Source organism: Medicago truncatula, chromosome 2 (genome assembly GCF_003473485.1).
Source record: "Medicago truncatula cultivar Jemalong A17 chromosome 2, MtrunA17r5.0-ANR, whole genome shotgun sequence".
Lineage (NCBI taxonomy): Eukaryota > Viridiplantae > Streptophyta > Magnoliopsida > Fabales > Fabaceae > Medicago > Medicago truncatula.
In genome coordinates this window covers 3391703-3417348 of record NC_053043.1, presented here as the reverse complement: position 1 = coordinate 3417348, position 25646 = coordinate 3391703, and the positions used below count along the sequence as shown (strand labels likewise).

At 32.4% G+C, this 25646-nt stretch overlaps 3 protein-coding genes across 3 annotated transcripts; all 3 read left to right on the top strand.

Moving 5' to 3' along the window:
- Nucleotides 1–2515: 2515 nt before the first annotated feature.
- LOC112419247 (protein MAIN-LIKE 2-like) lies at nt 2516–3142 on the top strand. Its single transcript, XM_024776446.1, has one exon. The coding sequence runs from the start codon at nt 2516–2518 to the stop codon at nt 3140–3142; it is 627 nt and encodes a 208-aa protein (XP_024632214.1).
- A 13827-nt stretch (nt 3143–16969) lies between these two features.
- LOC11434354 (TIR-only protein) lies at nt 16970–17858 on the top strand. Its single transcript, XM_003593461.4, has 2 exons — nt 16970–17530; nt 17689–17858. The coding sequence occupies exons 1-2, from the start codon at nt 16974–16976 to the stop codon at nt 17768–17770; spliced, it is 639 nt and encodes a 212-aa protein (XP_003593509.3). The 5' UTR covers nt 16970–16973; the 3' UTR covers nt 17771–17858.
- Nucleotides 17859–23723: 5865 nt separating this feature from the next.
- LOC11434842 (TIR-only protein) lies at nt 23724–24291 on the top strand. The gene is made up of 2 exons (XM_003593459.3): nt 23724–24046; nt 24219–24291. The coding sequence occupies exons 1-2, from the start codon at nt 23724–23726 to the stop codon at nt 24289–24291; spliced, it is 396 nt and encodes a 131-aa protein (XP_003593507.2).
- The last annotated feature ends 1355 nt before the right edge of the window (nt 24292–25646 follow it).

The following is a 25646-nucleotide window of genomic DNA, read 5'->3' as shown; positions in this document are numbered from 1 at the left end:
AATTATAAAAAACAGAGGTAGATCTGAATCCAACTATGAAACAGATGTATAGCTCACTTTATTAGCTGGAAAAGGAAATGTTATGCATGTGTGGGGTTCTATGACTATGAGTTGTGCCATTGACAATGAAACACCTTCTAAAACAAGACGACAAAATTTCTTCTACAAGTTGATAATTTAATCATCATACTAGTATAGTACCCAATCAAATATTTGTTTGAAGACTCACTTTCACATAGGTTGAATTATTCTTCTTTTATATCCCAAGGAACAGAGGTAGAATTCCTCTTCTTCTTTTATCAGTAATCTATCTATATATTAAGATGTGCTTTGATTTTATTTTTTTTACTAGATGACTTATATTTAAATGCAGAGACTAATTTCTCAAATTGAATGACATTTCAATAGATGATAAAACTCTCCTTCAAGAAATTTAATTTCACGACATTTTTAAAGTTGTATTCGAACTATAAGTTTTAGTTAAATTGAAAAAAAATTACTTATCATCTCATGCAAGTATTCATGTATAAAATATCTTTGGATTTGATTCAACATACATGTTTCTTTTTTTACAATGGATGCTTTGGAGTTCAATTAATAAAACCAAGAGAAGATAAGAAATTGGTTTAATGGTTAAAACAAGGAGTTAAGAAGCGAGTTATAATGAGTTTGAAGATTTGATCACCACTTACAACATATCGAGTATAACATCAAACATACACACAACACACACATATATATGATTTGTTAGGATCCCCATTTTTACAGTTTCACTTTCACCATTCACTCTCTCTCTACATTATTCCAAAATCCGAACACCACAAATCTTGTCTAAATTTGGAGTTTTGTTGCTCAAAAGCACCGCATTTCAACCCTTGTCAAACATCATGGAAGGTAAGTTTGATTTTTGTACATTTGCATGGTTAATTTGGTAGTTTTTTTTTTTTTTTTTTGGAATTCTGGTTGGATGCAATCCGAATTTGTTTTTCCGGACTAGATTGTTAATTTCCGGAGTTCAAAATCCGGACAAACCCAGAACGTTTTTTTTGCTTTTGTTTTGTGTTGTTTGATTGTGATGTTTGATTATCCTAATTTGAATGTTACAGAAGGTTCAACATCTAATACTCGAGCATAAGGGAGGTAGGGCATGCTTCCCGTAGGAGAGCACGTAGTAGGGCTGGAAATGAGTCGAGTCGAATCGAACTCGATAAGAATTAGCTCGGCTTGAAACTCGACTCGAGTTCGATACGAACCTTTTTTTTAACTCGAGTTCGGCTCGTTTAAAGTTCACGAACTACTCGGTTCAAATCGTTAGGTTCAACTCGTTGCTCGAGTAACATAATTCAAAAGTTTTTTTGTTTTTGTCAAAAGTCCATACCTTGACCTTTAACTTTATTTAAAAAAAAAAAAAAAATTGAACTAAAATAAAGCTATAGAACATGTTTGTTTTATGACTACAAAGAAAAAGAATTGTAGTCATTTATAATTAAACTGCAACTGTAGCGTATTATTCATGCACATAAGCGCTTTTCTTTTATAACCACTCCTCCTCACTATTGTTCTTCAACTCCTCGATGTGGGACTAATTACAATACACATGTTTAGTTAAAATCCTGCAAAAGTATGTTATCCCTATTGCTTTTTTTTTCTTTCTTCTTTTCTCTGTTTTTTTTCTTTTTTATATTATTTCTCTCTTTAATTATAACTATCGTTGATTGTTAATTAAATTAGTTCTCGTGAGCTTAGTTCAGTTGGTAGTTGGTATAACTATCGAGTCAGCTCATGAATCAATCGAGTCGAACTATATACAGCTCAAATTCAGCTCATTTATTTAACGAACTTAATTTTCAGCTCAAGTTCAGTTCATTTGGTTCATGAACCAAGTTCAACGAGTTAATTGTCGAATCGAGTTTCGAACTATTGTCGAGTTGGTTCGGTTCATTGCCAGCCCTAGCGTGTAGGCAATAGCTGGAGGATGAGGGTGGTGTTCCTCCGAGGCGTCGGGGTGCTAGAGGACGTTGTGCTGATGTCGAGCATCAGCCGGAGCAGCAAGAGTATATGGACTTGCATCAAGAGCAGCCTGGGCTTGCAGCACATGGAGGAGCATGAGCTTGAGGAGGAGTTACATGCTATGGACGAGGAAATGGAAGATGCTGAGCCACGACAAAGGCGAAATAAGAAGTAGAAGGTGGTGGACCCTGAGCCAAAAGATGACTATCCCGGTGGCCCACATGAGACTGACCTGCTTTGGAAGTACCATGTGCACGTGGCCAGGAAGGCGGGTGATGGCGAGGTATTTATTAATGTTAAACTCACTTAATTAATGTTAATCTGTGGGAAAATGATATTGATATTTGTGAAACTATGTGTTTATGTAATGTTAAATTTGTTTGTTAAGCCATGAGTTTAAACTCACTTTATTAATTTTAATTATTTGTAGTGGCGTGGAAAATTAAAATGCATCAACAACTGAAAAAAGATAGAAGTGATGCATGATAATGACACCAGACCTATCATGGTTGCACGGTGGTGGGAGAACAAATTGCAGGGCACCGACCTTGGTTGGCTCCAGGACACCAGCTACAGCATGATTGACCATGGTCTGATTTATGCCTTTTTGGAGAGGTGGCACGAGGAGACTTCCAGCTTCCACCTTCCGTTTCGGGAGATGACAGTCACACTTGACGATGTGGCCTCTTTGCTGCATATCCCCATTGATGGCATGCTCCTGTCCCACGAGTCCATATCCCCATTGGGGTCTAGTACGTTTGATGCTCGTAGAGAGGTCAAAATGACCAAAGGTGCACATTGCCAATTTGGCTATTTAAAGGAGATCTTCAAGGAGCGTTTGAAGGAGCAGAGGGATTTGGCAGCGGAGTATGGTGTGACTGAGGAGGTGGAGAGGTTGCGGGACCAGGCTGTCCGCATATATATGCTGTACTTGGTGGGGATCACGATCTTCACTGACAAGAGCCAGTGTACTGTGGATGTTGTGTACCTGAAGTACTTTAGAGACCTCGATCTTGTTTCTGGTTTTTCATGGGGAGCTGCGGCATTAGCTCAATTGTATAAGGAGCTCAACAATGTTGCACGTTGGACCTGCAGTCAGGTGGCAGGATACCTGACTTTGTTGCAGGTGTAAATTAAAAACCATGTTTTATTTTTTAAAATGTAAGTGTATATGGTTCGTATATTTATGTGGTTGTCTTTGGTGCATGCTTGGGTGTTTCATCACTTCCCAGGTATGGGAAGCAAAGATGTCTGGGAAAAATATGTAGAGAATCAGTATCCACGCGCGATGTTTTTTTTTACCATTGTCTGGTTTAGGCACAATGGACAACTACAGAAACTATCTCGATGCGCTTGATTGACGAGGGTTGTCATGGCCCCATATGGAGAGCACCGTCAGGCACGTCAGTTTGAGCGGGTCAACCTTTACTCCGGATGGCTAAGATTCAGAGAGCGCATGGTGAGATATCTGCCTGAGAGGGTGTTTCGTCAGTTTGGGTGGGTTCAGACCATTCCAAGACATTCGGTTGAGAGTGCCGCTGTTGATGTTAATTTGCCGGAGATCACAAACCGCTTTCGCAATGCACTTGATTATGCGCTGACACCTCATTAGTTGGGAGAGCCTACAGTTCATGGTGTGGAGGCAGAAGATGGATATATCAAATGGTTTTATCGACATTCCCATCCACACATGATTCTTCATGACATGCCGCTACCGGTGCCGAGGCCACCGGAGCGTGAAATCCTTGATGCACGAGCTGCTCAGGAGGATGGAGATCTTGCGTACCTACAGTTTAGCGGAAGGATGGGCCGCATCAGAGACAACATCTATGTTGTGATGAGAAGTGGTCTCGTTCCGAAAGAGACTGAGGAATGACAACATTTGGAGGATGCTTTGAAAGAGGTGCATGATGGGAAAGTTTTCCGTCGCTGGGGAGCTACTGAGGGTGGCAGGGGTGGCAGAGGTGCTAGGGGTGTAGTTATTAGGGATTGATTGTATTTTATTTACTTTTAATATTTGAACATCTTGGATAATTTTTGGTGATGTAACATTTGGATAATTTTTAATGTTATGTAATCTTGGATAATTTTTAATTAAGTTTGATTAATGTTATGTTTGCAAAATTATATTTTGTTGATGATTATAACTTCAATTTACTGTAAGAACATGTCAGCGGCATGATATGTCTGTTTGGAAGCAAGCAAAATGCGCCAAAACAGAGGCTCAGCAAAAACAGATGGCTTCTGCCTCTGTACTGATGCATTCCGGATTATAAATTCCAGACAGATTTATGAGATTCCGGATTATATAATCTGGAACCATCATTTACCACCCCCTTTTGTTGACTTTCAATGGGGTGATTTACACATTTCAGATTTTATAATCCGGAAATTCTCTAAATTGTTCGATTGTATAATCTGGATCCATCTATTCATAACTTACATCTTCATCCCTCAACATGATGAAGTGCCAAAAACCACAAAACATTATGGATTATATATTCTGGAATGGTTGCAGATTATATAATCCGGACTAGGGGTAGTTTGGGAAAAAAAATAGGGCGCGCGAGGAAAGACATAGAATGGAAAAAGTAATAGTCTTAAAATTAAAGGACACAAATGTAACCGTCAATTTTTCTTTTTATTTTCTACAATAGACCCACTCATTTTCATATATATATATATATATATATATTATTTGTAGCTTTCTTATTTTCATAGAAACCCTACCTTAGGACTGGCAAATGCAATGTTTCAAACAACCACTTATAATCTAGTATTTGTTTCCACATTTATTATTCACGTCCAAGTATAAGCTACATTTTAAAGCTTCATATATTTTTTTTGACAGGATAATATATGTTATATTAATACTTCTACTATATATTGTAGCTTTGTTATTTTCACGGTAAAATTGCTTAGGGATGCGAGAATTTTGCTTTGCCGCATATCCAAACAATACATAAGTAAGTATGTACATTTCAAAATCGTATTTTTAGTATAAGTTATCAAATTCCGCTAAGCACCACCACTTTATGACAACTATTATCTAGGAGGTAGGAATTTATATATGAACATAGTTTTTTAGCATTAGAAATTTAATTATAATATTTGAAAACTATTTTTTTAGATGTGAAAAATCAAATATTTATAATGGTGTCCAAACTTCTTTGACCCAAGTTTTTGGGTGTGTAACACTCGAATATAATGTCTAAAAATTTAGATTTTGAATATTGAAAATTAGAATACAACATATGAAAATTAGATATTCGTCGAAAAAAATATTATAAATGCATAAAATTCGAATTCAAATTTAAATATAATGTATGAGTCAAGTTTAGAAAATATGGAAACCTCCAATTACAAAATCGTGAAGACAAAAATTTGGACCGATGCAGAGAGCTTTGACACTACTAACTTTGCTCATACTAATAGGAAATCTCATACTAAGGGGTGTGGATAGGTATAAAAATCCCACATTTTTCTACTTTTTATATATGGATAGATTGGGCATTAATGGGCCTCAATCTGTTTTTTAAAATACTCTTTAGGAAATTGTTCTTTACACTTCAAATTGCTCTCTCACACCTTAACCCGTAAGGGCATTTAACTGAGTGTTATCAACAAACCTAAACCCCAAGTTTAAATTTTAAAATGAGATTATTTGAATTATTTCATTTCATGTTTAAATTGAAATGATATAAGTTGAAATTGAAATGATTAAGCATCATACAAATTCAAACTCAACCAAAATCAAAACGATTAAGCATCAAACGACCCATTTTGAGTTGACCTAGTGGTTGACTTGGGATCTTGGAATGTGCTCATCTCAAGGTCACAGGTTCGATTCCCTCTGGTGCCAATTTTAATGGGCAAGTCCATACAAAGCTTTACTCTAGCTTTAAACAGGCCCTCCGACAAGTGAGTGGTGGGATTAGTCTCATCAGGTCGGTCCTTGAATCGGATACCAAATTTTAAAAAATAAACATTAAACAAAATTGATCCTAGAATAGACATACATTATAAGGACACGAAATTAATATAAAAAGATAAAGAAATGTAAACAAAACGAACATTAGCATATGAACCTCGAGAATACATACACAAAATACCCTTTTCACTAATGGATTGATTTTGGGTTCTTAGGCTTCCATTACAAAAGTTCGTACGCAATGAAAAGTATGAAATGTGACTGCCCAAAAGATGAGATAGTTGTATTCTAGCTCTAGAAGTCTATTTATAACAATTTTAGAACCAAGTTTAATAATAGTTGGGTTTAGAATCAGCAAATCAACCCATTACAAAAGATTAAGTGGAACAAAAACCTACAATCAACTTTACTACTTTAGACATTTACAATTTCGAATAGCGAGACGTCTTCAAATGAAAGATAAAGTTGAAGATATATTTTTTCACTTTCTTACGCATTTTTGCACACCTTAATCATATAAACTTAGCCAAAGTTATGGTGTGCACCATTAATAGGGGTCAAAAACACATTAAACACGAAAATTAATCTAAGAATTACATTAATGCTAAAATCATACCCAAAATGTAGAAGTATGCCATTGCCAACAATACGATACTAAGAACAAAAAGATATCGAAATGTCAAAACTTAAGGCTATAAAAAAAACGTTTCAATATGCACTTACCAAGCCTCTTGGTGTCAATAACAATGGTTGACTCAAAGGTATCCACGTGGGTAACAATATTTTTTTCCTCCATAAACGTATGCTGAGGGGCGGAAACGTTGCTCCACATATCCAGAACAGTCTAGGTCTCTGGTTGATCTTGAATTGTTCATCATAGAGAATACATGCTACATACAACCTTCGCAACTCATTTATAATATATGATTGAAGACGAATCCAAAAATCATGAACGTTGCGTCTGGACTGAACGAACACCACTAAAATGCAACCATTAGTTACAATTTTCCATCAAGACCTGTCACATCATGCATGCTTGAACGACTATATGTTTACCTCCATCCACTGCCAATAAGATATTCTAAGGCAATGCCTAAGATTGAACTTCACGTCACAAACATATAACCCATAAATCAATGATACTAGGCTTGCAGCCCTGGGTACCAAAATGACGTTTGAACTGCTTAAACATGTTGGACTTCATACTCATCTCTAGCGGCAAACTATTACTTGATTCCCTCAACTAATAGCTCGGGTTTCGGATGACGGATTACTCGGTTGGATTTTTGCGGTTTTGAGCATCCATAACATCTTCTTTTTTTCTTTCAACAAAGAATTTGATGGCCCATACAATGATAGTAAAATCATTTACAAGTAAAGGAAAACCGAAGAAAAAAGAAGAAATTGACATTTAAAACGAGAAAGATGGGTGGGAGTTGATTTTGGCTTTGAAGGTCTACCGCTGCATGTTTGCTCTATCGCTATGCTTAAATGCATTTCATCATCAAATTGTAGGAAATATAAATAAATTAAAATTTTATTTTTTATTTTATTTTTTTAATTAAAAAAATTAAATATTATACACGTGGAAAAGGGACAGTACTTAGGGGGCATGATTGTATTTTATTTTGTTAGGAGGTCAAAATTGCAAATTCCTGATACTTTGGAGATCAAAACTGCTATTAAGCCTTTTATTTTCAACATAAGTGAGTGGTATTGGAAATAATAGTATATTAAAGATTAAATAATGAGGGTATTAAAGATTAAAATTAAAGCAATAGAAATACATGAGTGATGTAGGAAATGATGTGAGATGGGACAAATGAGTTTGTCACAAAGAACGAGGGCGGCATGATAAATGATGATATTGATTAAAGGAAAAATTGATAGAAGTCTAGATCTTATTTTTTTTTCTGACCCTTTTATAAAAAAAAATTTCAAGTCTGACCCTTTGAATTTTTTTTATCGAAATGATCCACTTTTTTTTTTTGTCTTTTTCCTCGTTTCCGCCATCTGAAACGGCGGGACTGAGCCATCGGTAAACGTGGCGCATCTTCAATTTTGTTCCTAGAGGGAATCGAACCAGGCACGCATAAGACATTGCCAGGCTGCGTTGCCACCAAGCCAGTGAAGATTTGATGTTAATGTTTGCATCCAATAATATATACACCATTTTTAAAATCAGATTCACACACCATGTCCATGAGGCATGAACCATCCAATTTTTCCTTTTTGTTTTTTTATTGGATAATTTAGGATCTCCGACGAAATATATTTTGATAAAATATCCGACGAATATATATATATTATTATCCGACAAAATATATATTTTTCACCGATAAATTATCCGACGAAATGATTTATATATTATTTCAAGATAAAATCTAGAATCCAATTAAAATTATAAAATCTCCTATATTTATTTTTTAGGTGAATTCGCATTAAATTTTTTTATTGTTTTAAGGTGAATTCGCCTCACTTATTCATCTTTAAGGTGAATTTTTCCAGCCACTAGGCGATTTTATAAAAAAAAAAAAAAAAAAAAATCACCCCGGCCACGGGCACCTCAATTATCCAATAAAAAAAAAATATAGGAGATTTTATAATTTTAATTGGATTCTAGATTTTATCTTGAAATAATATATAAATCATTTCGTCGGATAATTTATAGGTGAAAAATATATATTTTGTCGGATAATAATATATATATATTCGTCGGATAATTTATCGGTGAAAAATATATATTTTGTCGGATAATAATATATATATATATATTCGTCGGATATTTTATCAAAATATATTTCGTCGGAGATCCTAAATTATCCAATAAAAAAACAAAAATGAAAAATTGGATGGTTCATGCCTCATGGTGTGTGAATCTGGTTTTAAAAATGGTATATATATTATTGGATGCAAACATTAACATCAAATCTTCATTGGCTTGGTGGCAACGTAGCCTGGCAATGTCTCATGCGTGCCTGGTTCGATTCCCTTTGGGAACAGAATTGTTATTTTTGGCCAGTCAGGATGCGCCACGTGTACCGGCGGCTCAAAAAATTCAAAGGGGTCAGACTTAATTTTTATTTTTTTATAAAAGGGTCAGAAAAAAAAAATTCACATGATAATTATTGATAAGGAGTTAACTACTAACTAGTACCAACCAAACAGACCATTGTCATCCGTCAGAAACTGAAAAAAGTCATCCGCAGAACCGTTGACCCGAGAAAGACCCGCCCGTTTCACTGTTTTGTCTATTGGATACCTCGGGTTGGGTTGGATCTCGGATCCTTGTCCACCCCTTTGGCTCATGGCCCAAACCATGACTAGGTCTGTTACCCTCTCTCGCAGGTAAAGAAGGACCATCATATGCGAACCTCCCTTGACCACACTGGAATAATGACTCCTTGGGACAATTTAGGTCATCTAGTCCAAATCCGATGATATCTTCTCATTATATACTTATGATTATCCCTTGAGGACAACTGTTCAGGTAAAGGTTAAAGGTTCAAAACTTTAAATCCGCTCTATAAATATCAACTCAGTGTCATCGAACCATTACACACACATTTTACCCTAAACTACATTATATTTCCACGACACTTAGCATTAGAGTGTCTTCACATCTATCATCCCCCTCCGTCCAAGAAGAAGACTACTGACGAAAGTCCTACCCTCAAAGATCATTCAACACACCATCCAAAGATCTCAGATCAGACATGATCAAGTAGACAAATCATTCTTTTGCTTTGTTATCATATAAACATCAATGAGTATATATGATGATATTGTATTTGAACCAACTTGGTTCTAACCACAATGTCTTGCCTACTATCTTGGTACTCAAAAGTTGATCTTTTACATCTAAAACTTTTTTTTAGGGAAACATCCAAAACTTTTTAGATTGTACCAATTTGAATTATTTTCCAACCTGAATAGCAACTTGCAAGAAGAGAAATAAACAATGATAGTTATCAAGAGTATACATAAGATCAAATAGAGGAAAATTTTCTCTTTTAATTAAAATTCTATAAAACATTGAGTTTTCATAAAGCCACTGTGAATTTCTGATGAGTTTCGAATCTTTATAACTAACGAAGGAAAATTAGTTTGCGTATATGAGAATCCTTTTGTCAACAACATATGACCGCCGCATTGTTCAACTGCATGCCAATAATCAATATTCCTTGTTCCCTCAAAAAAATAATCAATATTCCTTTTGAAACATTGAATTGACGTTTGAAATAAAATATGAATAAGGACTACTTAGCTTCCTTGTGAAATTTCATAACTTGCCTTTCAAGACCTTCACTCCTTCAAAAAACAAACGTTAGAAAATACAGCTTATGGTTTTTTTTTTTTTTTGGTTACACAACTTATGGTATCAATTCAATTAAGAGCATCACAATGAGCTTAATTTTTTTTTTTTTTAGTTATAAACAAGTACAGGTAAATAATACTTTTTTTCAAGTCATTTTGTGACGGTTTATTTTGGAACCATCAAAGTTCTATACCACTGTTATTAGATAAAGTAAAATCATATACCTTGTGGTGGTTGAAAGCTATTAATGTAGTTTTTAATGTTGATACACACATGTGGTAGTCGAACCCACTTTTATGCATAGGTATCGATTGACTATGATGCTTCAACAATTACGGTGTTCATAGTAATATATTCCATTTTAGTTTCTTCAAAAATAAATAAATTATTAAGGGGTGAAAATGTACGAAGAATTATACCAACAATACACTCTCTAACACATTTTTTTTTTCAAATGTATTTATTAAATTTGTAAACGTGATGACGATATAAGTGATAAAATAGATAAAAGAAAACTATTAACGCGTGAAATGAAATCCCTTAAAATTATAATAAAAGTTAAATTGGGTCGAAGATGCTTAAAGGCCATTAAAATCAAATCACAATATAAGAATAATATGGGCAACAAAAATAAAAACAATGTATTATTATATTATGGCAACAGTACAAAATTTATTATTTATAAATTTAATTACTTATATTATGAGCAGGGCCGTCCCTAAGTATTCGGAGGCTCGGCTCTCATGTTAAAATAGGCCCTTAATAAAATAAAAACGTAAATTTTTAAAAGAGCAATTATCTATTTAAATGTAAAATAAGAACCGTAAAGATAAAAAATAAAAGCCTTTATTGTAACTAACACATAAAAGATCAATATTCTAATCAATAATATAAAACTACAATTTAAGCGAATATCTATATTGATTTTCTATGTTATATTTTTCCTTAGTTTGTACAAAGCCGATAATAAAAGGTTTATACTGTTTTTTAAAGAATAATTATTATGTTTGTTCTTTCAAATGAAAAATTTATAATATTTGTTGTTAGAGTTTAACTACCTTATACAATAATTGTGGACAAAAAATTACAAGATGTGTTCTAACAAAAGAAGAAGAAAAAAAATTATATTATGTTTTGATTAGTAAAAATATTAATTAAAGAATTAAAAAGGAAAATCATAGGTGAAGAGTGTTGAACCCAAGACCCATGGAATCCCAACTTGCTTTTAAACCACTACGCTACTTCAGCAAACTCATTAATCACGCTAGTTGTTTTTATTACTTATTTACTGGACTTTAATATTTTTTTTAGGCCCATCCTTGAGGGAGGTCCAACTCGTTTGAGCTGTTTGCACCCCCTCAAGGACGCCCCTGATTATGAGAACATTATAGTAAAAGAAATCAACATAATTTGGAAGGAAATTATTATTGTATATTATATAAGACGACTATGCTTTGCTAAAAGAAAGAGTACTATGCTACCCCTAAAAAAAAAAAGAGTGGTATACAATATTTGTTTTTAATATATTCCCTAAAAAAAAAATTATTTGTTTTTAATATATTAAAAATAAGCAGTTGACTAGAACAGCACCGCCTCTTATTTATGGTTAAGTTCGGTACGGTCTTTTTTTCCTTTAAAAACTGAAAATCTTAGAATAAACTAAAGAGGTTTGTCTAATATGTGTAATAAACTAATCTTAGCATATTCCTTTTTACAATTTGTGTCTAATTTCTATGTATGTAGTTACAATATTCATAATAAATTAAAAAAGAAAAGTTAAAAGTGTTTTTAAGAAATATAAAGAAGGTAGTTAGTGTTATTTTAGTTTACCCTCAATTTTTCTTTAAAACAATATATATCAAAAAGTTTTTCTAAAATTTTATTAACAAGTTGAACAGTTTAGTGTTTTTCACAATTGAACCATAGAGATTATCTATTATTTCATATATTCTAGAGATACAGGTGTATGAAATAACAGAGAGAAGACGTATGAATTATGTAGTAAGGAGCGTAATCAGATGAATGAGATAAATATATTTAGAGGTAAGAGTAGACTTAAAAAAACTATACGAAAAATTATTAAAAAAAATTTAGAGAGAAATTAATGAGTTGAAGAAAGATATAATTTTTAATAGAAGACTACAATGTCATTTGATTCATGTTGTTGACTATATTTAATGAGATAAGATTTAATTGTTGTTGGTGTTTTTCTGTATACCCTTTTTCAAATGATCAGATGAATGAATTACTTATTATCTTTCAAAAATACGTATGATTAATTTAGTATCTTTTGATGTAAAAGAAACTATTAGTTGTTATGCTTAAAAAAAGAACTATTAATTGAAGGACAATTTTAGATAATCTAATATTAAATGGACAAATTAAATTACCCATTGGGGTTGGTATGGTGATTGACTTGAGATCTTATAGTGTGCTTTTCTCAAGGTCTCGTCGGTTCTCCATGTTGCCAATTTCAATGGGTAAGTCCATAGAGAGTTTTGTTTTGGCTTTAAATGGGACTCCTCTAAAGTGGACAGTAAGATTGATCCCCTCAGATTAATCAGTCATTGGATCATATACCGAGATTAAAAAAAGGACAAATTTAATATATTACTTTATTTTTTTTCACTGTTGATTAAATGATCAACTATAATAATAATAATAATAATAATAATAAAAATAAAAATTTAACTATAATAATTAATAATAATAAAACCCTAATTTCTTGTGAGTCGTCAGCTAAAACCCTATTTTTTTCTTCTTCATCCACCAAAGAAGGGGGTGGTTTAAGGTCAATTTTTGACCCCAGATCACCCCTCTACATTGTTTTTCTCCTTCCCTTTTATTTAAGTAAGTGATCTTCACATCAAATTAGATTTTTCTTTCGTGATTTCGTCGTCTTTGTGCGACATTGTTTTGTCTGTCATCTTTGTGCGACTTTGTTTATCTTTTCCCTCTTGTTCAGGTGTTTGTTCAATTCAGATTGTCAGATCATCTTCGATCCAGTGCAGATTCAACCAATGACTTTGGCGTCATCAACATTGCAGATCCGGAGACATGGCTATTTCGGAGATTTTAATATAGTCATATTTGTATGCTTATGTACTTTGTCGTTTTATGCTATTAACATGGTTGTTGTGAGTTTGTTCACAAATTCATCCTTTTTGTTTTTAAAGAATTTGTATTGCATCAATGTACTCTATCAATTTGAATGAATGAATTGAAGTAGCAATAAACGTCACAAGAAAGGGGGAGTTTGAATTGTGACCCTTTTTAAAATTATTCCTGAAACTTTAAATTAGATTTTATATACTCAAGAAGAATCTTGGTCAATATTAGTTAAACAGATAAATAATTAATTGATGTATAAAGGACCAGAACGTTCTAGAGAGAGATAATATAAGCAGAATAATAAATTGATATTATGCTAAGTTACGAGGTTAGTTTAGCAAGGACCATAATGTTCTTGAGAAATATAAATGTAGAATGATAAAACAATATAATAAACTGAGATTTAAACTTTTAGTTAAATGTTAAGCAGTTGTTTTATCTTGGACTAGAATGTTCTAGAGACAGTTTAATTTATCAATAAAGTATAGGTTAAGTTAGGACCAGAGAACTCTGGATTAATATGGTTGAGATTAATTAGGACTAGAATGTTCTGGAGGTGAATATTAAAGCTTTGTGATAATGTGCGTGTATAGTGTGTACAAGTAAGAGAGAGAGAGAGAGAGAGAGAGAGAGAGAGAGAGAGAGAGAGAGAGAGAGAGAGTAACACAGGAGAGTTATCATGGTTCACCAAACCCAGCTACTTCTAGTCCCCACACTTCGTGTGAGATTATCCACTATAGTATACAGTTGGTAGAAACTTCTAACCAACACTATAAGGTCTTGATCACACCAGATCAGTCCGTAACCATTGTATTATCAACCTCAGCAGACTTCTAAAATTCTTTGCTTTCGCACAAGAAAGGTTGGAACTCTTCCTATCTCAAACTATTAAGCCCAATAGACTTGAGATCTAGTTGTCTCTTTGTAAGGTGATTGTTTGGATCTAATGTCTCAAACAAAAATAAGAAAGATGGTGTTTGGATCTAGCGTCTCAAACAAAAGATGTGTAGGATGTTGTTTGGATCTTTATGTGTCAAACAAACTATCCTTATATAAATACAAACTCAGAAATATGTTCTCAATGAGAATTAAAGATGATTGTCGAAAGAGATGTTGAAGAGATTGACAGCTTTTGCTTTGAGAGATAAATGCTTTGTATTTCAAACTCTTGCATTTCTCCAAAGAGAATTGGGAAGAAACCATGTAGAGAATGTTTCTTCAGTTTTGCCAGAACATTCTCTCAGTCCCAACTAAACTTGAACGAAATTGTAGAGCACGTGCTTGCTAGCTGATGATGAGTTGTGATCAAGCCTTTTGTAACTTGCTGCCCCCTTGATGATTTTTGCTGATGTCATCTTGATGATGTCATGTAGCTTAGAGATAGATATTGATCCTTTAAATATTGCTTTTCCTCAAAATTCCTTAATAGATCGAAAAAGCCACATGAGGGCCCAATGACGATTTTATTCTTTTTGCTTCCAACACATGTGCAATAATATAATTTAATTTCCTTTGTTTCTTTGTCCTTTAATGCATTTTCAAGAACCTTGATTTCTTTCCTCTTTAAGTGAGACAAAAGAGAATATTTGTTTTGGTCTTGATCTTAATTATGCAAGAATATAATTTAATTTCCTTTGTTTCTTTGTCTTTTAATGCATTTTCAAGAACCTTGATTTTTTTCCTCTTTAAGTGAGACAAAAGAGAATATTTGCTTTGGTCTTGATCTTAATTATGTATATCTTGACAATTGCCCAAAAAGCTCATATTTGTTCATATCCATAAATATTTTGTTATCCCTTGTGAGGCCAGAACGTTCTCTTGCTTTTACTAAACATTCTCATGAAATATTTCTTACAAAATTCATTAGTAGATAACAATATAAATAAAAGTAAACTAGTATGGACACCCGTGCCAAGCACGGGCTAGAATTACGTCATTTTCAATGGAGAGAATATGTGATATATCAAGTGTCAGTTAAATATCAACATTGGATAAAATATTGGAGGTTGAAGAACAAATAAGTAAAAAATAAATCATATACTTAAGTCTTAAAATTTTGGATGAAAATGTAACATCATTTTCACTTGTGTGATTGCTCTTTCTGCAACGTGTCGATTCACACAAGTGTTGTCTCCCCATAAGTTCCAATGGTGATATCATATCCGCTTCAACATTTTTGGGGAGCATAAGTGGTTTTTGGTGGTGGATCGCAGACACAAAGAGTCTCATACTTAATGGAGAGATGTTAATGTGTCAGGTGTGAGTTAAAATAACACTTTGAATGCAATAGTAGATGTTGAGAAACATATAAGTGAGATGACTCATATATCTAATGTCTTAAGATTTTGGGTGAAGTTGTGATGTCAATCTTACTTGTGTGTTTGCTTTTATCCTAATGTTACGATACAACTGAATAAAGGTTCCCATGAAAGTCTCAACACTATGATGATTTGTTTTGTTAGTTTTTTTTTGTGTCATTTGTTTAATTTTGTATCTTAAATTTTAGTTTTGGGATGTCATTCATTTTCAAGCAATTTTTTAATCAACCTTTATTATATTAAATCATTCACTTATGGTCTTTGGTGCAATTTGACAATAAAAAAATGTTGACGTGTTATGCTACGTTAATAAAATACATGTTTATTAGACATTTTAAATTGATGTGACATTTTTTTAATGAATCTATTATTTTGGTAGCATAATTATCCAATAATTTTCAATTCCTTCAACAAATTCATAAATTACCAGCAAATCATTTTATTTCCTGTACTCTCACAAATAAAGCACACACTCCTTAGTTTTTCCTTATCATTTATCAACCTTGATTTCTTTCCTCTTTAAGTGAGACAAAAGAGAATATTTGTTTTGGTCTTGATCTTAATTATGCATATCTTGACAATTGCCCAAAAAACTCATATTTGTTCATATCCATAAATATTTTGTTATCCCCTGTGAGGCCAGAACGTTCTCTTGCTTTTACTAAACATTCTCATGAAACATTTCTCACAAAATTCATTAGTAGATAACAATATAAATAAAAGTAAATATGTTTGTTATCTTTAAAACATCAATAAAGGATTTTGCTTTCAACATGAATGTCGTTTGTTTTGTGTCAAAAAAAAAAGTGCCCTTAGTTAAGAAGTCAAAAATAGAAATAAATTATAAATTCGATATAAAAAAAGTTAATTTCTAAAGTTTTAAAGTGTTGAATACATTATTCTTATGATAAACTTTCTTTTGTTGAGCTTGTTAACAAATGCTCTTACGACGCTGGTTAGTATTTCTCAAATAGATGGTGATACAACTTCCCACTAAATTGGGACCTCGGGGAAGGAACCCGTTAATTTCCCCCCAAAATTTGATGGGAAAATGCATTTTCAACGGATTTGAATTGCTAATACCCCCATTAAACAAATTTAACTAACAAAATAGTGTAAGCTTATGGACACACATATACTTCCAAAAAGAAAGGTACGGTCATGTGTGTACGTGTAAGAAGGACAATACCCAAAGATATGAACTACTCCTTGAAAGTCAGAAAATTCAAACACATGCACTTTTTTTCTTTGGTTTTCGTCGTTAAATTTCCCAGTATTTTCTTGGATGCCACTTATGCAAACGCATTTTCACCAAAATTACACAAAATCAATCTATTGCTATATATACCGCAAAATACAAAACACAAACATAATTAAGAAACTAACAAAGCTTATAGAAGAAGCCATGCAACGTTTCTACCGCAAAATTGTTCAACCAACATGTCAAGTTTTCATAAACCACCGTGGGATAGACACAAAGAAGAACGTTGCAGGGTTATTATACAAAGATTTAACAAACATGGGAGTGAGATCGTTTTTGGACAGTATGAACATGAAACCAGGAGACAAACTATTTCATCATATCGATAAAGCAATTATTGGTTGTAAGGTTGGTGTTACCGTGTTCTCTCCTCGTTATTGTGACTCTTATTATTGTCTCCACGAACTCGCTCTTCTGATGGAGACAAAAAAAAGAGTCGTTCCTATCTTCTTCGACGTAAAACCGTCGCAGCTTATGGTCAAGGACGACGGAACTTGCTCTCCGAAACAGCTTCGAAGGTTTAGTTTAGCACTAGAAGAAGCAAAGAATACGGTGGGACTAACCTTTGATCCTGTCAATGGGTAAGTCCACACATATTATAATAATATAATGTACATCTACTTGTATATATTAATTCTCTCTCATCTCTTCACTCATTATTTTTTTGGTTAATTAATCTAGTTTTTGATCTTGGATTAATTAATTATTAATTTTGACGTGGATTAATTGTCTTTCTTAGGGATTGGTCTGAACTACTAAAGGATGCTACTGATGCAGTAATCATGAATTTGGTGGAGATACAGAATAATAATAAATGGTGAATGATAATTCAATATGTTCACCAATGGATAAAAAAAACAAATTCGTTTATTTATTTTTTTGCATATGATAACCATATGTTTCCGTTGACAACACTCAAATATTTAGCCTGAATTAGGGTAATTTATTGATTCAGGCTTCAATTCTTTTATTTTTTTAATCAAATCAATTATTCTGTATTTACATATAGTTCCTTCTATAGTATATGCTAGAAATTGGATTGAACCAATTTAGGTTCATCTTTTGTATCTGATCCCATAATCCGGGATATAGTATATGATACTGTTTGTTTCAGAGTAAAATTCAATAAATTGTTTGTACCAAAAAAAAAAAAATCAATAAATTGTAGTTTATAAATTTACCTTCTTCAACAAATGTTATTTAGTATGTATTTGTTCACTGACTACAATAAGAAAGTGTAGCAAAAATTATCAAAATTCCACTCATTTTGCACTATATTAATATGCACTCGCATGACAATTGACAAGCTAACTGTGTAGCCATGTAGGTCTGTCTAGTCCAACTTTTTTTTTTTTTTTTTTTTTTTTTGCAAAAATTAGTGTGCAAAGGAAACTTTTTTGAACAAGTGTGCAAAGGAAACTTACATGAGGGACTAGGTCAAAACCCAAAGAAAATGCCTTATTAAAAATCTTACGTGGAAAATCAAACAGAATATAAACATGGTAATTAAAGAAAAAAGTGTAGTGCAAACAACAACAAAGTTAAAAAACAAAGCTCTAAAGACTCCCTTAGAGTTGATGGAGCCTACACAAGTTATACCTATTTTGAAAAAGGAAGAGTAAATTTTGAATAGTAATTTTTTTTAAGGATGGAATGATAATTTTTAGTTCTTGACGAAAATAAATTGGACATATTAGTCATTATATCATGCCGGGTTTCCTCGGCTCGCACCCGCACCCCTTGCCCTATATTATAACAATTTTTTTTGTTACATGAGAAAAGAAAAAGGAAAAAAAGAACTAAATCAAAAACAAAAACTCAGTCATAATAACACAGTCCTTGAGTGTCGGCTAGAAGCACCGATGTCAAAATAGGAGAAGACTCATTAACCATAATCAAAGAGTTTAAACAACTAACTCTCATCTTTGCAATGATATAAACACAAGCATTCCCTTCACAAAGAGTGTGCTTCAAAAAGAAATTTCAATCTTTATTCATGAAATCTCTAATAATCTCCAACATATTAGCATAATAGTGATATAGATGTGTTCCTATAGTCACTAGCTCGATCACATGAAAGGATTATGAATAACAAATTACCTTTCTAAATCCCTCTTACCAACACAACTTGATTAAAAACACTTAAATCTCAGCATGTAACATATTCCACTAACGAACACTCTCATAAAAACCTAAGTGAAAGTTTCCCTCATGATTTCTCACTAAATCCCTCAACCATGATTTCCCCGAACCAGTTAATGAATTACCATACACATTCAAGAATAAGATCATAGCATCCTAGTCTCCACTTTGCCAATAGACTTCATGAATAGGTTGAGAAGTAGGAAGATAATGTTTTACAAATGCTTGAAAAGTTACTTACAACGGAGTAAATATAGATGTTACGAGAGAAACTTTCATAAAATGAATATTGTCAAAAATATATTTATTTCAAAAAATCCAAATGCTCCACATAAGAGAGAAACTCTCATAGATTGAATATCATAAAAAATTTATTTTAAAAAATCCAGATGTTCCACGTAATCAAATTAGCAAGGGTTCGGAAATCATATACTCAAAACCGTTAAAATAAACATGAAAACATAGTACATCCAATAATCAAAGTATTTAAAGTCCAAGTCAAAATCAAATCAAGGTTTTCAAGCCGACCCGGTCAAGCTAACCCACTTTATTCACTCTAGTTGAAATTCCAATTTTCACATGCAGGGTCTTGCATCATAACATATATTGGGACTCTAAATTTGTCCTTATTGGATCCAAAACTCTTTAGATATTTGTTGGACCGATTTGCCTTATTTTCCAACTACCAAATTGTTCATAGTGAGAAATAAACAAAGATAAAGGAGGGACCAAAACTATCAAATAAGATGAAAGAGATTTATAATTACTCTTTTAAAATTATATAGAAATTAATAATGAACTTATCATAAAGCCACGACGATGAATTTCTAATGAGTTTCGAACCATTTTAACTAATGCGAGGAAAATTAGTTTGTGTATACGAGGATCATTTTTTCAACTTATTTTTGCACTTTAGTTTTTTATTCGAAACGCAATTGTGTTTGAGAAAAGACTTTCTCATAGTTTTTAACTGCATGCCACACTGATGAATATTCCTTATCAAGCATTGAATTGACATTTTAAAGAATACATAAACAAGCACTAACTAGCTCCACCGTACCATTTTGACACCCACCTCAGCACCTCGTAACCTATGAAGTTTCATGACTTGTCTTTCAAGATATCCAAATTCTTCAATATTCCATAGCAACCTGAAGAAAGAAACATAATTTTTTTTGAAAAAATAAAAGATATTCATTCATTCAAATTGATAGAGTACATCGATATAATGCAAATTTGCTAAAAACAAAAATGATGAATATGTGAACAGTCTCACATCATCCATGTTAATAGCATAAAACGGCAAAGTACAATTGCCTACACATATAGCTATATTTAAATCTCCGGAATAACCATGTATCCGGATCTGCAACGTGGATGACGCCAAAGTCATTGATTGGATCTGCACTGGATCGAAGCTTATCTGACAATCTGAACTGATCAAATACCTGAGAGAAACAAACAACGTCGCACAAAGACGACGAACAAACCAACGTCGCACGAAGACGACGAAATCACAAAATAAAAAACAAAATAGATGTGAAAATCACTTATTTCAATAAAAGGGAAAAGGAAAAACAAGTTAGAGGGGTGATTTTGGGTCAAAAATTGACCCTAAATCACCCCTCTTTGATGGATGAAGGAGAAGAAACTAGGGTTTTGGTGACGGCTCAGTAGAGAGAAGAGAGAAGGGGAAGAGAGAGATGTTTTATTGATACGTATTATTTTTATTGATATAATACATCAACGAGAGGAAATTAAAATTTGTTACAATTAAAAAGGATAAATATGTTAACACACTTACAACATCCAATTTAATAGCATGCAATGAAAACAAATGCGACAAAGCCAATAAATTAAATATGATGAAGTTAAGGTGTCTGAAGTACCTATGCCTCCAGATCTGTAACGTCGACGGCGTCAAAGACATTGTTGAATTTGCATTGGATCAAAGTTAATATGTCATTTTGATCAAGTGAACACCACAACAAGACAAAAATAAAATTAATGGTGCACCAAGACGACGAACAAATCGCGTTACACTAAGACGACAAAATCATAAAATAAAAACCAAATATATGTGCAAATCACTTATTTAAATAAAAGGCAAAGAGAAAATTAGGGGATGATCTAGGGCAAAAAATTGATCTACGCCAACCCTTATAGGTGGATGAAGAGGATGAACAAAAGAAAAGAGAAAAAGAATTTTGAAGAGGCGACTAGGTTTCGGTTTTTAGTATTTTAATATTTACGCAGCATGTGACAATGCATATTTATACTCTCGTATTTTTAATCTTCTACAACTTACACACATTTTTGGGGGAGATATTTTAATAAAGGAAAACATGAAAAATTAGAGTTTTCACAATTTTAGTATTTATGATGATATTAAATAAAAGGACATTCAAGTTCAAATGTGAAAGAGATATTCTCACTCCAAATTAGTACTTCCTCTATTCTATGTATATCTGGTCAATATATAGACAAGATATATTAGATATTTAATGAACTAAAAAAATTGTTATATTAGATATTCAAAGAACTAAAAAAATTGTTTTTGTTTATAGATGTTATCGGAGGGAGTATTTACAGAAGAAAAAAAAAATTGTCCCGAAGCATAAGATCATCTACAAATTTCTAAAAGAATTTATTACTCTTTTTTCAAACATCCCCTTAATTACTATCAATGTATCTTGAAATATGAAAAACTAACATTAAATATATCTATACTCAAAGGACAATTTGGTAAAACATACATACATTTGTGACAAATTTACTACTTCAACTATTTTTCTTAATACTCGTGATCTTTGTAAACTAATTTTATAAAAATGGAGGGAGACTAAATTGTCAATTGCTTGTGTGTGTATTAAATTTGACTTTTTGTATTTCAAAACAAATTAATAGTATTAGTTATGAGTATGTTTAAGAAAAAAATAATAAAAACATCTAATAATTTGTATAAGTGCTGATATTTAGGGAAAAAAAATTCCCGCAAAGCGAACTTATAATTATGGACGTAGGGAAAACTTGTTTTCCAATTGTTTAAGAAAAAATAATAAAAACATCTAGTAATTTGTATAAGTGCTGATATTTAGGGACAAATTTTTTCCGCAAAGAGAACTTATAATTATGGACGTAGGGAAAACTTGTTTTCCAATTTTACACTCTAATTAATATTACTTTCATAACTTCAAAGTCAATATATTATACTAAGCATTTACGGTAGTGGTGATTACACCAATACATGATAAAGGAAAATTTAGTAAAAGTATCACCTTCTCTCATTCCTATATACACTTTTCATAATCTGTGTGAAATTATCAAAATGGTCACTCATTGTGGGATGAAGTGAGAAATTTTATAGTAATTAATTGTTGTTTTAAATTAAAGAAAAAAAATACTAACAAGTGCCCTTAGTCCATTTTTTTAGTCAAAAAAGGAGAATTAAATTAAAAAGAAAGAAAGAGATATAGAGATCGGGGGGACATTAGACATGACCCAGGTACAATCCAAACATGGATACAACAATATAAATCAAACCTAGTAATCAACCCTAATTTATCCTAACCAAATTAACTAACCATAGATGCAACCCAGCGAACCAGCGTGCGGACGCGAAACTAGATTACAAAAATATGAAAAGTGAACATTGCCAAAAACAGTTAGGGTTTAAATTCGGCGAATGGATCAACCGCCAACATGACATCAAAATCCAAGTGCCAATTGCTCTATGAATAAAGCAGCAAGCATAAAACTATTTCAAGCATGAAGTACCAGCGTGCAAGCAAATAAGACAACTTGAAACCTACAGATCTCAACAAATCTAAAATATCAGAGTCGAAGAAGTCAAGACACCAAACACGTCTGTTGTTTCAAAAGAGACCCATAAAAACTTAGATCGATTGATAAGTCCAATACGTTAGTAATCAGACCCTTTTAAGATAAAAACTTCCTTTTATAGACTTCTTAAACAATATTTCTAGAACACTTGTTAACAAAACCTTTTAAAAAAATATTATTTTAATTGTTTTAATCTATGCAACGTTGCATAAGATAGACAAACCATAGATTTCTTAATCTCCAAAATCAATTTCTCCTTAATTATCTCAAGGAAGCAGCCTGTTTCTTTCCCCCAAAAATTAATGGGGGAGGAGTGACCATTTCGGTGGATTTGAATTAACGTTACCCCCATTTAACCAAATTAAAATCAACAAAAAACTATAAGAATATGGCCACACATACATAATCCCACAAAATAGTTGAGGCGGTTCCAAACATGACGGCCAGAAAATCAAACATTTGTACCCTTTTTGTACTTTGGTTTTCTCCCTTTAAATTCCTAAGTATTTTCTTGGATGCACCATACCCCTAATTTGAAGTGTAAAATTAAAATAATGAAACCCCATTTGCTCCAAAATTTACTCAAAATGATAACTATATAACAACAACTTTCAAACCAAAACACAATTAAGAAACAAAGTTTTCAATTAAGATAGGAAGCTTATAGAAGAAGCCATGCAACATTTCTACCGCAAAATTATTCAACCAACATGTCAAGTTTTCATAAACCACCGTGGAATAGACACAAAGAAGAATGTTGCAGGGTTACTATACAAAGATTTAACAAGTATGGGAGTGAGATCGTTTTTGGACTGTAAGAACATGAAACTAGGGGACAAACTCAGTCCTAATATCGACAAAGCCATTTTTGATTGTAAGGTTGGTGTTGTTGTCTTCTCTCCTAATTATTGCGACTCTTATTATTGTCTCCATGAACTCGCTCTTCTCATGGAGACAAAAAAAAGAGCCGTGCCAATCCTTTTCGACGTAGAATTGTCGCAACTTATGGTCAAGGACGACGGAACACGCTCTCAGGAACAACTTCTAAGGTACAATTTAGCACTCCAAGAAGCCAAAGATACCGTGGCGTTACCCTTTGATTCTTTAAATGGGTAGGTATACATATACATTATATATAATGCATAGTTGCACATCTAGATTATATATTAATTCTCTCTTATCTCTTCTCTCTATTTTTTTTTTGTTATTTGATGTGGATTTTGAGCTTGGATTGGACAAATTATTAATTAATTTTGATTTTTTTTTTTTTCCTTTTGCTTTCAGGGATTGGTCGGAACTGCTAAGGAAAGCTGCGGATGCAGTGATCATGAACTTGATGGAGGCAGACCATGAGTAATGCTCCCTCCTATCTTCTATAAAAGCAAAAGAAATTTTTAAATTTGTTGAATAATTAATATATCTGATTTATAACATAAATCATAAATCAAATATATTAATTAATTATTCATTAAACTTAAAAATAGATGATTTACTTACGTATGAGATTGGAGGAGTATACAAGAAATGGTGAAATGCTAATTCAATGTTCACCATTGGATGTTACATATATAGCTAAAATATTGTATACATTTGTATATTTTTTTGCATATGAGATCCAAATGAGATAATCATATGTTTCCGTTGACATCACTTAATTATTTGGCCTGAATTGGATTAGTTATATGATGATTCAGGCATCAATTCTTTTATTATTATTTTTTGTCAAATCAATTATTTTGTATTATTACCATATACACCCCCACATATGTAGTTTCTTCTATGATAGAAAAATTGGATCGAACCAATTTAGGTTCATCTGTTGTATCTGATCCCATAATCGGGATTTAGTATTTGATATTATTTCAGAGTAAAATTCAATAAATTGTGGTTTATTTACTTTCTTCAACGTATGTTATTTTTCTATTTGTTTGTTAATGGAAATCTCAATAAAATGATATTCAACAGAATCTAATTCTAAACTCAATATTACTGAAGGAAAGAATTACACGTACAGTGGCTCTCTTTATATGATGAACTTACAATTGATGGAAAGAGTTAGGCCTATGCTAGCTTACCATCCTAGCCAGGGGCGGATCCAGACTCACAATATCGATGATGCACAATTTTTTTGTCAAATAATCAAATAAAACTAAATTTCATAAGAATGAAAAGCGTTTGCAACCTTTTGAAGAAGAAAATGTATATCCAATTCAAAGTGCTTTATTCTTGTATGAAGAATGGGATTACAAGAGAGCAATAAGGTTGTCACAAAGAAATGGTGCCCTGCAAAAATAGAGTCAAGAATTAAACTTAGGGAGACCACGTTGAAAATATAATTTATTAAAGAAAAAGTAATTTTTAAATGCACAACATACAAGAAATTTAAAAAATTATTAGATATATTTAAAGTTAAAACATATCTAAAATTATATTAAAAAAAAATTCAGGATATGAGAAAGATGAGTATCTTGAGATTTGGTACTCAATGACTAGACTAAAACAATGTTCGAATAACACAAAATGAAAATATGAAACAAAGAAAATGCGAATGTATTTTACGATGAAATTGCAAGGAATGAACTGTTTGTAATGGTGGAGAAAGGGTAAACATAATCACAAACAACAAGTCGAAATGTTTAAGCAAAATCGCAATAAGGAATTAAAAAAAATAAAAAATTTTGGAGGACAATGACCACTCATGGTCCCCTTCTA

Bases quoted from the DNA above. Each gene is read 5' to 3' on its own strand.
- LOC112419247 (XM_024776446.1), top strand. From the start codon at position 2,516: ATGGTTGCACGGTGGTGGGAGAACAAATTGCAGGGCACCGACCTTGGT.
- LOC11434354 (XM_003593461.4), top strand. From the start codon at position 16,974: ATGCCACTTATGCAAACGCATTTTCACCAAAATTACACAAAATCAATC. The intron at 17,531-17,688 runs GTAAGTCCACAC...TGTCTTTCTTAG, and splicing joins ACCTTTGATCCTGTCAATGG to GGATTGGTCTGAACTACTAA.
- LOC11434842 (XM_003593459.3), top strand. From the start codon at position 23,724: ATGGGAGTGAGATCGTTTTTGGACTGTAAGAACATGAAACTAGGGGAC. The intron at 24,047-24,218 runs GTAGGTATACAT...TTTTGCTTTCAG, and splicing joins CCCTTTGATTCTTTAAATGG to GGATTGGTCGGAACTGCTAA.